Source organism: Strix uralensis, chromosome 4 (assembly GCF_047716275.1).
Source record: "Strix uralensis isolate ZFMK-TIS-50842 chromosome 4, bStrUra1, whole genome shotgun sequence".
In the NCBI taxonomy this organism is placed as follows: Eukaryota; Metazoa; Chordata; class Aves; order Strigiformes; family Strigidae; genus Strix; species Strix uralensis.
Genome location: NC_133975.1, coordinates 2,659,892 through 2,671,968, shown reverse-complemented (window position 1 = coordinate 2,671,968; position 12,077 = coordinate 2,659,892). Strand labels below are relative to the sequence as shown.

Below are 12,077 nucleotides of genomic sequence, written 5' to 3'. Positions count from 1 at the left end.
AGGAAAATCCCAAATATTCTGTTCTGCCTCAAAATATTTTTTTTTTTTTCTTTCTAAACATCTTAATAAGAGTACAGGTTGGTTTGATTCATTATCTTTATCTTTCTTTTCTTTCCATGACACTGGACCTGTTACTTTCTTGAAACTCGCTGTTGTTTGTGAGGTCTCTGGGTTTTGGCCCATTGGAACAATTTATCTTTGCAATACAGGCAGGGTAGTGGTCCAAAACACGCAGCTGATTTCAGAGTCTCCTGGTTTTTAAAGTTGGCTGTGGACAGTATGGACAACCCAGCTGGTGATTTTGCTTGTTCATAAGAGAGGGAAGCTTGATTTTTTTCATGGTGGTACAGAAATACGGCAGTAGAGACCCAGTTCAGCAGGAGGCTTATCATAGCCTTAACTTTGGAGCACCATCTCAAATTCATTGCAGCCTCGGAGGTTGTAATATGAAGCTTCAAAGGATGACCTTTAATCGTACTTGTCTCATCAAAGTGAAGGAACATGTAGCTTGCTCTGTTGAAATATCTTCAACGAAATTTCTTCTAAAACCAAAATGTTATCTCCTGAGGATGCCCGCAGTAGCTATACTTCTCAAAACAAGCTATGGGTCCAGAAAGATCTGAATTTCAGAAATGCCTTGAAGGATTATATCTACAAATTTCCTGGAAAAAAAAAAACCTGTTTAGACTATTCCTCTTTTCTGGCTCCTCTTATTAAAGTTCACCTCATTCGACCGTAGACTGGTGGTAGTGGTACCAGACATTCCTGCTGATACCCTGCCTGAGTATGTCCTGTCTGCTGGAAATATTTTGTTCCCTTTCCTGTGGGGTCCTGCTTGCTTCTCTTTTACTCTACCTTAAAATCAAAGCGTGTCCGTGCCCGTCATTCAGTTAGCTCACCCATGGTTTTTTCCTCCTTGAGCTTCTTTTTCCCTTCTCTGAAAACTGAGATGAAATACTCCCGTAAAAACTTGAGTTCATTACAAGTTCTAGATAGCTTTTTTGTTTAGATTTTTTTTTTTTAAAGCTGTTCTTTATAAGGAGCAAATAAAATCCAAGACATGTGGCTTCTTCTGGAAAAACCAGCATCCTTCCATGGCTGAAAATATCAGAGCCTCATCCCAAAAGGAACTGTAGCCCTGTGCTCGTAAAAAAGACTCTGCAGGGGGCAATTGCTGAGATGGATGGTAGCAGGATGGTTATACAGAGTCTGGTGATTGCTTTATTATCGTGAATAAAATGTTCGGCCTTTTCTTGTCAGAAAACACAGCATAGGTTATATTAGTCAATTAACCTGGTAACCTGCATAGCTGTTTTTCTTTTGTGTGAGAGCCTCTGCTACTGCATGAAAAGGTTTTCCTCAATTCCTCTGGTGGTTTTTCTCCCATCAGTAAAACACTATTCATTTTGGATTATCCATTACTCAACATGTATGAGTTTTGAGAATCCCTGGTATGAAACACTGCATTTCTGCACCGTTCGCTCCTGGATCTGCACCTCTAGTCCTGGGCGCTGTGAGATGAACAACCCCGGTGGTCTCCTCACCTCCCTGCTCTTTTTCTCTTCCACTGGAGACTGTGGAGTTGGTTTATTGTCGGGTCCTCTTAGTGTCTGGTTGCACCAAAACCTTCAGGCATTGTTTCAACACTCCCCGTTCTGCGATTGCTTTAATTTGTGATTTTTTAAATTTTTTTTTTGGACTGAGTTTTTTCTACTTATTAGTGACCAAAAAAAAAAAATCAATGCAAATGAAAGTTGTGCAGGTTCTCACAGTTTGCGGTTACTTAAATATTAAAGGCCAGTGGTGTGTTCCAATACACGCTTTTTGATGTGTTTTTATTGTAAGCCTGTCAAACATTTTGCCTTTAAAACCCTCTTCAGACCCAAGTGATTTAAAATATTCCCAGGTTGTCCTATTAATTGCATGATGTAAAAAGCAAAGGTTTGCTTGAAAGAATATTGAGGTTCATTAGTTTAAATCTCAGAAAGCCAATCATTAGGAATGAGGGTAAGCCAGGTTCTGGGGTATCTTGATGTTAACTGCTGCTGATTTCTAATGACATGCTCAATGTCTTGGCTAGGGAAACGCCACAATTTCTCCCTTACAACACAGTAAAATCTTTTAATTAAAATTTTGACATACAAAACAAATATCGAAGGATATATACGTGCACAGATTAAACATGCTCCGTGCATGCCTTGGGGGAAAGAGTGACATTCTGATTACAGACTAATTATTTCTCAAATTTATTCTTAATTTTGGGGAGGAATTTTGTAACATGACTTGTGCTACACCAGAAACTGATGTTAGGAAAAGCATGTTCTCCCGTAGGCATTTACAGCTTTGGTTGCAGCTTGGACCTTTGGTTTTACCTGGTTTGGCCGTGATTATGCTGAGAGTCAGTTGGCTTTGGGACAACCCCAAAAGCGAGGGCTTTCCTTGGCCAGTTCAGGAAAAGAAGAAAATAACGATGCTGTCAGCATTGCTTTTCCCACTGCTCGTGTTGTAGCACATCTCTGCCTTCGCCGTGCTGCTCGGGGTTTTATTTCTTGAAGCTACTATTGACTTCAGTAGGAGTCATGTTGCCAAATAGCACATTTTCTTTAGGAAACTAAACTTCCTTCAAAGAGCTAATAGCTTTTAGTTCGTAAGTCTCTTGGACATCTTCATCAGGACAGCTTGTTCTTTGATTTTATAGCCATTAAACAAAGCGCTTTATGATAGCTGAAGGGGACAATTGCAGGAACAACAACCCAGCAATCTGTTTCACACTTGCTTTAGTCTGCAATCTGCTGGTGTGCTCTAAATATTCGAAAACTCCTCGCGTTCTTTTACCCAAGTGTGAGTTATACACAAGTTTCCTTGCAAATGCTTCATACAGCTCCGTTTGTGTGAATTCGTTGGGTGGTTTTGCTTTTTGACTATCTACAATCTGCTCCAATATGCCTTTTTTTCTCTTTTTTTTTTTTTTTTTTCCCTTCAGAAAGTAAGCAAAACTTTGCCACTTGCCTTCTATGGCAGTGCAATTTTATATTTTTTTTTTTATTAAACTGAGAACGAAAGAGTCTTATATACCTCCCCCCAAGCTTAGTTGCATTGACCCCATTGCCTTCCTGCCACCTTGCCTGAACCCCAAGCTTACAGCAGGAGTCTTCAGTTTTCTACACAAAAAAACCACCACAACTAAAAGATGGCTTGGTAAAGAAGAGACCATAGAAGGTTTATGAGTTCAGGAAAATGATGATGTAATTAGTTTTGTCCAAATGACTTACACACTAGATAGCAGCATCTTCCTTTATCCTGTGTGCTTTGTCTTCTTCTGCTGTGCTGGATGTGGGCAGTATATCTTCCTGGGTTATTTGGGGCACGATGCATTTTGTGGTGATTTCTTTAGCACTTTTTGAGTGCTATAAATGATCATTTAGGGCTTGGAGTGTCCAATTGCCCAGAATTAATGGGGAAATGCAGGTGGTTATGGTGGGAAGTATAGAGGGCCTTTGGTAGTGCCTCAATCTAGCTTAAAAGTATAAAGAGTATAACTAGTATTGGTGCAGCTAAGCAGTACTGCTAAATCTGTAAAGCTGTGTACAACAAGTGGTCTTAGGCCATTGCTGCACTTAAGGGTAAGACTGCTGGTTTTTTACACGCTCTACAAAGTGTATGCCTCTTTCCTTATTAAATAGGGGCACTGAGTTGCATCAAACCCATTGCTTCTGGGAATTAGGGTTGTGGCTTCTGCATCCACTTACAGGTTGTGTAGCTTGCTGTTAGTCTTAGAGATTAGCCACTAAAGCCAAAAAGAAGTGTGTCCACAGCTCAGGTAAAACTATAAAGCTGTTTCCAGCCCAGCCATAGAGGAAGTGTCTTTTTTTGTGTGTTTAAAAAAAGAGAGCTGCATCGTAATGCTTAAAAGTGCTTAAGAGTACAATAAAAAGATGTCTTTTGTCATGAAGGCTTGCAGAGATTTACCCAGAAAAAGGTTTTCTATTTTAACAAAACATACTGCAACAAGGACACGCTTGCCATTTGATACATTTGCTGCATTCAGAAAGGAAACAAACAATAAAAAAGGATGATTATTCAATAGGCGCCTGACAGCATTTTGCTAGTGTGGTTATAAAAAATATCAAATTCTTTTTTACAGTAGTTACGTACTGCTGCTAGTTTAATTTTAAAATGGTTCCTACAAATCCTATGGAGTCAATCCTGTCATGCCCCAAACAGGTGATGACAAACAACTGGGGTATCACAGCTTAAAAAGTAAATAACTACTTTATGGAGACTTAAGCAGATGGATTTTCCCTCACAAACAACTCAGGCTAAGACTCTGCATGTAGCTTTACTTGCAGTAACTTGTTAAGTTGCGGTAACGTGAATATTTACAATTATCTGTCTGTACCGTTAAACTCGTTAAAACACCAGGAGGTTATTTTTCCATATTCATTGATATCCCTTCGTATTGGGTAGAACCTCTCAGATACATGTTTTTTTCATCTTTGTGTTGGAACAATATGATAATAATATTTTTCTGTTTATTAAATTAGCAACTACTCCGTGAGATGCAACAGATGGCAAGTCGCCCCTTTGCCTCCATCAACGTTGCCTTAGAAACAGATGAAGAGCCGCCAGATCTCATTGGGGGAAGCATAAAGGTGAGAGTTGGTGCTTTAGGATGGGCCCTACCACAATTAATCATGATGCTTGTTTTAAACTGTAGTTAACACAACAATTCCAAATCTTCCAGTTGTTATATACCTGCAAGAAACCGAAAGTCCGGGAGGGCCAACAGATAATGTTTTCATTTGCTTTTATCCCTTCAGATATGCATTTACAACTTTTGGGCTGGTTTTGATAAAAGTTATACTGTGTGTAGGGTATGAGATTTTGTGTTTGCCTTGTTAGTTTTTATGCCTTGTAATAGAGAAGAATGCAGCTTTAAACCGTAGAACATTTGGCTAGAAATAGTTATAGGTGCTGCAAATAGAAACCATTTTCTGTGATAAAGCAAACAGGAATATAATTGTGTCTGTGTACTGTAATAGTGTTAACATATTTCTGATTATAAATATATGTTTGAATACATCTTGTGATGCGCAGATAGGAGTGTGGCGAAATCATTGTCTTACACCAGGCTGGCATGTTCTTAGACACAACATGTTGTATTTTTAGGAGAAGCATATTTAAAAGGAGACTAATGAATTAAAAGAACTTTTTAATGTGATGCTTTGACTAGCTAGACTTGTATACAAAAAGAAAAACTTAAGAACCTGAGAACACTGATTATTTTTTGTTGTCTAAGGTAGCTGTTTTGCTTTGTTTAGACTTCAGTTTTTTGGAAGTCTTCCTCATTAGTCCAGGCACAAAGTTTCTCACCTTCTGTTACTGTGACAAGAAAGAAAGTTATGCTTTTCTATAAAAAATGTGTGTATTTTAATTACTGTAAAGCGCATTAAAACAATCTGACCCCAGAAATTCTGTTTGGTGAGCAATAATATTTAAGTCTTGGCCTTAGTATCAGGAGATGCCAGAATTAAGATTTCCTGTGTAGCTTTAGCTCTTCCTTATTTATATGTGAATATAGTCTTTTATGGCAAGTTCTAACACTTTTTCCACCTGATTGGTATCTTACAGCGTGTTCTGGGTGGACACTATGTAGAAGCTTTTCAATGTATTGTCTTAGTTTCATCATTTGTTCCGGTTATTTACCGTGTTCCATCCAAACCTTTAGCTTCAATGATTCCTGCCATTGCCCCATATGTGAGTGCTTCGTGAATTAATCGTTACCTTTTTCTGAAATCAGGGGTTATCGTCCCTGTTTTACAGAGATGAACCTTGCAGTGTAGTGAAAATAAAGTAAAATTTTCAAAGGTACTCAGTACTTTGGGGTAATTAAGTGACAGGGCAGCTAAGCTGACCTGTCTCTGGGACCTTTCCTTGGAGGCTCTGAGTGGTTTTACTCCTCATTGACTTTCATTTGACTCCAGATCATTCATTTTTTCTGAGTTTTTATAAATTCTCTACTTCTATTACAAGGATGATAGGCACTGGAAGTCATTAGCTGCTAATAGCTCACCGAGACTTTGAAATAGATGCTTTTAAAATTGGGTTGTCACTCAACAAATTAGAGTGAGCCTTTTTTTCATTGCTTCATCGAAGAAGCCGTGGGATGTGTATGGATGTTCCCATCGGGCTGGGGGCGGATTTGGGTGGCTGTAGCCTGGCTGCTGATTGTTTTGGGTTGCAGTCTGTCTCTCTGACTTCCCTTCCCCTCTTTCCATTTTCTGGAAATAAGCTAACTGTAAGCTCCTGTCCTGTAGGATCGGGCCCAGAACAAAGCTCTCCCAAACTTTCTGATCTCTGACAAGTTTGTCTGCACTCAGACTACAGAGACAATAGTAAACTTTGGATCTCATATGTTCTGGTTAGTGTGTTATTTCTCCTCTCGTTCAGCTGACAGTGCTTCTTCCCTTTTCATTTGGGCTTCATTGTTCGATTTCTGCTCCATCCCTCCCTGTTTTTTGTTTTCTTTTCAGTTTCTTCTTTGATTATAGGAATGTTGAACTCTTCTCTTTTGAAGTGCTTCCACAGACAGCACCACAGACAGGATTTCATCTTTCTGTCACTCGCAGCTAAGCTTCCTTGCTTTCCCATGTCTGCTGTCATCTTCCATATCTCACTTGTCTGACCCCCTCGGGTTACTCAAGAACGGATGGAGAAGCCGGTTTTAAGCATAATAAGTAAGACTGTGGACAGATGTCCGTTTTTTAGACCCAGAAATTGTTACCAACTGCTAATTGCCCTCTGTGCTGATAACTCGTACAAATGTTTCTTAATCAACTTGAAGCATAAATGAGACGGTCTGATTCTGGCAAATGGCACAAACCTTGTACAGTAACCTGAAGCCAAGTAGGGAATGTGGACATGGACTGTTGTGCCAGCAGGTAATTAATCTGCTGGAAGATCTGGGTGTAGAACAAGGATGTTTTTCCATGACAAGGAGAGTTGCTAAATTTTGGGAAGGTTTATATAGTTTTTTATCATCCTGGAGAATTTGGATAGGGGATAAAAGTAATACATAAAAGTCTGGAGTGTTTCAGCAAAGTTGAAATCGAGGGGAGAGGGAGAGGGAGAGGGAGAGGCGAGGCTCAGGAAGCTTGTGGGTTGTGAGCAACTCAGGGAATGACCCTTCTGAGATAGTCTGGCCTGTTGGAAGCTGCATATAAATGAATTGGAGGAGAAGTGAAAAAGCAGTCTCAATACCTATGGGGTCAACTTCGGTTTTTCACCTCATCCCTTTTGCACCTGCATGGGAAAAAAAGCTCTTAGCAGGAGGGAGCTGCAGGAAGATGGGCTGGGATGAATTGTAGAACTGCATTTTTCTTTGTTTTTTGTCTGTTCTTTAATTATTAGCGAAGAAGAGAGTGAAATGTTGCTATGCTGTTGGACCGTAAACCATTCTCCAGTTGCTCTGCCATTCACTGGGACAAAATTTGAGAGCCTTCATTTTAATGCAAGAAATCCAGACTTGTGTTATCATAAATGCATTGATGTTTTTCTTTCCCCGTGTGAATCAAAGCCTTTGGTTAATAACGAGTTTATTTGAGGGTTACAAAGGAGAAGTGGAAAATGGGACATCTTGTCTGCAAGAGATTAATTTCCTTTTCCATTGTGCATAGCCAATTGGCAGCCAGTGTCAAGCTAGTTCCATCCTAAGCTAATGTTTTCCAGCTGGACAGTATTAGAACCATGTTTTCAATTAGTATTTTTCCTGGGGTACTTAGAAGTAATAGAAAGTGATTTACCTGCAGGGAAACTATTCATATTACAGTCTGCAGCTAGGCAACACGTAACTAGCTGCTTTGGTTTATTTCCCACTCAACAAATACCCACTGGATCACAAATCTACCACTAAATTTTCTCAGTTATTACAAAATCCATTGGCTTTTCTCTGCAGCTTTTCGTGCATTTGAAGGTGCTGCGTATCACAATTCTTTTCTAAGAGTATTTAACATCGCTGAGTGTCTGGGACTCATCCAAGTGTCTGAACTGGTATTACTGTAACTCAGGCTTTTAGGTCTTGTTATCTAATTAATCTCAGTCCTATAGTCCTCTGCAGCCATTTTTAGAAGAAGCTTTCCTGAAAGAATTTGCAAAGTTTATGATTTTGACATTGATTTCCAGGTACATTGGAGTTGGTAAAGGCACGAAGTTAACGCTAGTAGATTCTTGGGAAAAACACATACACAGCATAGTAAGCAAATGCTTAGCTTGAGCAAATCACCTACAGGATCAACAAGAAAATTGTTGCATTAGAAAAAATTATCCTTAAGTTGGAAAAAAACTGTCTTGGAAGCTTTTAGAGGATTTGAAAAAACACTCTCGTAAAATGGAGCATTTGCCTAGTAGGGCTGATCCGTAGAGCAGCCTTTGCTGGGCTGTGTTCAGGGATTCAACGTGCAAAGCCAGTGCTAAGAGGTGATTATCTCTGCATTGTGATTGACAGGCTGTCCACATCTATAGTTGCCTAAATGGAATGAGAGAAGTATTTGGTGAGCAAAATCCTTGTGAAGTTCATTTAGCATGTTCTGTACCTTCATGCCAACGTGCATTTAATTCTGCTGTGTTAGGCTTCTGAGGGCAAAATAGCTTCACTGCAAATCCTTAATCAGACATCAGCTCACCAAGCTGGCTGATTCCTTAAAAATAGCAGAAAAATTGATGGAAAATAACATCTCACTCTAGTAATTAGTTTGCTTTGTTATGGAAGAAAGTGCTGTTGAGTGGTTTAAAGACTGCCAGAAGGTCCCATCTGTTCAAGAAGTACAGAGATGAAGTGGTGGGCTGATTTAGGAGCGGGCAAGGGATACCACAGATTTATATTTTCAGGCTACTTGTATTTCGCATCTGAGTGGTGCCCTTGTGAAATTCCTTTTACATTGCAATGAAGCTGCAACTATCAGTAATGAGTAGAGAAGTGAGAAGTTGGAAGTCCTGTACGATGGGCGATGGATTTGGGGAAGCTGCACGGGTACCACTGTGGTGAGGAGTGATTTGAAATGAAGCATCGTCCAGCTCCAGTGCTTCTACAGGGCGACTTCATCTTAATTTTTACATGTAGCTCTGAGCCCTGCTGTGTTGGGCTGTTTTGTGCGGTGACAGAAGTTCAGGGCCAAGGAACTGATCAATTTTAGGGCCGTTAACCTGTGCTGGTTGTCACTCTTGGTGATTAATTTCCCCTTTAGTTTACATGTTATTGACCCATTATCAGTCCATCAAATTTGCTGATGAACCAGCTTCTGTGACCCTTCCCAATCCACTTCACTTAAAATGAGCTGGGTTAGCGTAAGCTCAGCAAGCACGAAGTCTCGCACTTGTCCGTGCCACCGAGCTGAGACTGGGGGTCCTTGTGTAAGCAGGCAGGTTTGGAAGGATGGCAGGCTTGAGCTGTGATATATAAAAGCAGTCTTAAATAGAAATGACCAGGCTATCGAGATGCATTGGAGGGGGACAGAGCAGATTAGGGTTTTTCAGAGGTGGTGTAAATAAGCTGAAAGGGACAGTCATTCATTATCCTCAAAAGGATAATGGTTGGAGGAAGGAGATGAAATTGAGGGAGGAAAACACAAACTGAATGATCTTAATCTGATGTGGCGTTTGCTGGAGATGGTTCACATGCAGCCTTCGAGGCCAGAAAAACTGGTTTTATTTCGCCTGATCTGTCTGAGGCAGACCGCTCGGGCTTTTTAGCTCTGGCTTTTGAAATGCAATTTAATTTCTAATATATTATTTCTGGGGTTTCTAGTGTTTGCTGCTTCTAGGAGCGTTTCCTTGCATTAATGCTAAGGCGTTCAAAGCATGTCAGTGTGTAGCTGTCTCCTTGTCTTTAGCAAAAGAACTTCCACTCATTAGACTCGGTCCGTGTGTGCGAGCGGATGGCAGGAGCCTTCCCGTTGCATCAGTTTGACGAGGGACATACAACAAGAAGCGACATCCCGGCTTGTACTTTATATTTGGAGTTAATTCTGCTTACGCTGGCCCACTTTCTAATGCATGGAAAAGCGTAGGATCCCCTTTGAAGGAGCGCTGTGCTAGATGGAGTTGCCAGTGGTAAGAAGGGAGCGTTATCTGGGCAGGCGAGGTGTGTAAAACGGATTAGCTGCACTAGAATTGCCTATAGTCTGGCTGTGATCCCTTCTGCGAGAGCAACAACAAAAATACCTGATAAAACCTTCACCTAATGAATTATTTCCAGTTAGCTAGTGCTGGGTATCTTGTTTTGATTTCTGTTGCAAAATTAAGGACTTGGGGCGGAACTTTTGCCACTTCCAAAATATAATACAGAATATAAATATTTGGAAGGGGAGCTATCATGAGATCAAGAGAGACATCTCTTAAGCCTGCCTTGTATTTAGGGAATATTTGGCTGATAATTGAGATTTAACTAGTTTTAAATTTGAAGACTGTAAATTTTTCAGCAGGATGGACCCTGATTTTAGCTGATACGGAGGAATTTGCTGGAGGGAGAGCAAGGAGCATGAAGCTTCCCACAGGAGAGGGTTTTTCTAAGCTTTTTTTTATCTCCCCTAGTGCAAACAAGTGTCTCTTCTGATTGAAGTACTAACAACACCAGCAGCTTCTCAAAAACATTATCCGGGAACTATTAGTATTCCTTTACACCAAGTAGTTGTTTTGCGTGTCTTGTGTTTGCAGTCTTCATCCAACTGTCCTATTTCATTGGGGTTTTTTCCTTATACTTTTTCATGTGCAAAAACCAGCCAAATGGTCAAAAAAACCCAGAAAAGTCCTGCCTCTTCATCCGTACAAAATCAAAACAAATGCCCACCATTGGCCGTATATATTCTGCCTAGATTTGATACCCATGGCCTCGTCCGTCCCATCCCCTCCCCAGGGCATCAGCAGGGAATTGAAAAAGAAGGGCAAGCGTTGGCTTAGTGAGTGGCAGTGCTCAAAGCCGTGACAGGAGATTTTGTCATTTCAGGGTGACTGCTTTTGAAACACAAACTTGCCTAGCAAAATCCTTTCCTTCACCGCGAGCTTGTGTCTGTGTTTTGCTGGATTGACAATGTGCACTTTAAAATAGAAAGCAGTTGTTAAATGCGGTGGGAGCAAACTCGGTGCCCTGAGAGGCTGGTTTGCATATATGCTCCCAGTTATTGGTAACTCAGGATGCTCGGGTCTGTGTTTTCAATTTCAGACTGTTAGCATTCATCTAAAAGCTTGAATGTGATTTTTATTGAGTTCCTCACATGCAGGAACCCAATGTTGGGGCTGAGTTTGTGAGCAATTCATTCCCCAGCCCCATGCCACTTCCAAGGTAGATATCACAGACAAGGTAAATGTACATTTTTAATCTAGACTCATTTACTGCAAATTATTGCTGAAGTTCATTCATCTCTATCTTGGAGGACATACATATTACCCTGAGAATATGATTTTTAAAACTTAATACTCTATTTTTTATACAAAATTGCTTGTAACTTATTTTACAAATGTTCACTCAGCTTTTAATGGCACAATTTAAAAACTTGCAAATGGAATTTGACCCTTTTCCTACAGAGTGAAATCATCTGAAGAAGTGGAATCAAATAATAAAGTTGAACTGTTTCAGTAATGTTCCTCTTCTCTTTCCCCACCATAAGATTTTTCCTTTATTTTAATTTCCTTACTGGAAATTGAAAACCATGTAAGAGTTATTTGATCAAACCACAGAAATATGTTTTCTTGTTAAGGAAAAAAAATTCTCTACAGTATTTTTTTTTAATACATTTTGAAAAGCAATATGCTGGCAATGTATTACAGAACCTAAATAAAATTGATGCTATGTTTTTTAAATTACACAGAATATTTATTGTTCTAGCCATTAGTTTTATGTGACACATTATTAACCTTTCGAATTTGTTGAATATAAGCAGCGTAAATAGAAATAATGAGATGAAATAAAAAAGAAATGTTTGGGTGGAACATCACGCAATTCAACTTGATTGCGGAAAGCATTTGGCTGTGAAATTGTCTCCTGAGGGAACTGGTGGTGCACTCCACACCTGGGTCACCTAGAA

At 39.9% G+C, this 12,077-nt stretch overlaps 1 protein-coding gene across 1 annotated transcript in view; it reads left to right on the top strand.

Moving 5' to 3' along the window:
• ATRN (attractin) overlaps positions 1–12,077 on the top strand; it is a 158,242-nt gene that overhangs the window by 132,708 nt on the left and 13,457 nt on the right. The window contains exon 27 of the mRNA XM_074865423.1: positions 4,545–4,652. Within this exon, the coding sequence (XP_074721524.1) occupies positions 4,545–4,652 (108 nt within the window). The remainder of the gene's footprint in view (positions 1–4,544; positions 4,653–12,077) is intronic.